Source organism: Triticum urartu, chromosome 2A (genome assembly GCF_056163025.1).
Source record: "Triticum urartu cultivar PI428250 chromosome 2A, HENAU_Tu73, whole genome shotgun sequence".
Lineage (NCBI taxonomy): Eukaryota > Viridiplantae > Streptophyta > Magnoliopsida > Poales > Poaceae > Triticum > Triticum urartu.
The window spans coordinates 642,670,198-642,671,432 of record NC_141874.1 but is presented as its reverse complement, the minus strand read 5'-3'; the positions used below and the strand labels follow the sequence as shown (position 1 = coordinate 642,671,432).

The 1,235-nt window shown below is 58.9% G+C and overlaps 1 protein-coding gene across 1 annotated transcript; it reads left to right on the top strand.

The window, feature by feature from the left end:
* Window positions 1-368: 368 nt before the first annotated feature.
* Window positions 369-944, top strand: LOC147986375 (uncharacterized). Its single transcript, XM_087540032.1, has one exon. It carries the CDS (start codon window positions 369-371, stop codon window positions 942-944), a length of 576 nt encoding a protein of 191 aa, XP_087396158.1.
* The last annotated feature ends 291 nt before the right edge of the window (window positions 945-1,235 follow it).

Below are 1,235 nucleotides of genomic sequence, written 5' to 3'. Positions count from 1 at the left end.
TCCTCCTGGACCAACAAGGAGGTAATGCTGACCTCCGGCTTCCATGAGATTGAGGATATCGTCGACGGTGAGTTTCTTTACTCTCTTTCTTTGAGCCGTCGACGGCAAGTCGGGCTGACTCCTGATTTTTTGACTTGCTTCTTTTTGTCTTGGCAGACTTCTTCCCTGGCCACACGCAAGCTGCCACTCAAGCCATCGAGGCTGATCGCGAGGCGCGGAGGGCAAATGGCGAGGAGATTGCCGCCAATGCCCCCTGGACCCTTGATGAGAAGCTTCTGAGCATCGAGGCTCGTCTGCGGCCGGCCCATTGGATGTTGCGCCGGCTTCAACATGTTGGCGCCCAGGCGATTGCTGCCTTGTGGCTAGACATGCCAGTTCTGCGCACTCCCAGTCAGACTGCCGACTGGCTGGAGGTCGCGGCTGGCCGCCTCGAGGCCTGGAAGGGTTCCTCGGCCCGGGCTGGAGCGTGTTGGGCCTTGGAATTCGTCAAGGCATGGTATCCAGGGCTGGAACTGGACCGGCTGGCCACGCTCCGGTCAGAGGCTCAAGTGGAGCTGGCAGCTGTGGAAGGCGCCCTCATCGAGCGTGCGGCGGCGATCGCCGAGTACGTAGACACCAGCGTCTTCATCCCTGAGCGGGCTGAAGATGGTAGAGAGGCGTCGCCGGAGTGGTTCGGGATGAACCCGGATTACGACGAGGACTCGGCGGAGGTGATCGGCTCCAGCGCCGAGGAGGGAGGCGAGGCGGAGGTCGGAGACGAGACGGAGGTGCCAGAAGACGGAGCAGGGGACCAGCCTCAGCTCGACCGCGCCTCCAGCAACGAGCCGCGCTCGACCGAGCCGGCTGCCGCTGGAGACGATCAAGCCGAGACTGCCCAGCCGGCCGCCCCAGCACCTGACACCAACGTCTCCTCCGACCCTCCAAACCCGTCTGCCGCTTCCTAGGCCATCATCTTGCCTTTATTTATCTGCTTTAGTAGTCTTTGAAGAACTTGTTAATTCGCACAATTCCACCCGCGGGGTGTATTTTGAACTTCTGTTCGAAGATTCGGCCAAGGGTCTATGTTATGTAAATATTTATCTGAGTTCTATCATTTCTTGCTCATTGCTCTTTTGGCTTTTTCCTTTGCCACCTTCACTTAGTTGCCGTCTTTGCCAGTTGGACAGCCGCTCTGCGGACTGCCGCTGGATCAAGTGCTTGGCTACTTTGGGAGGGCAAGTACTTGGCCGTTCTAG

Coding starts and splice junctions, on each gene's coding strand:
- LOC147986375 (XM_087540032.1), top strand. CDS start 369: ATGCCAGTTCTGCGCACTCCCAGTCAGACTGCCGACTGGCTGGAGGTC.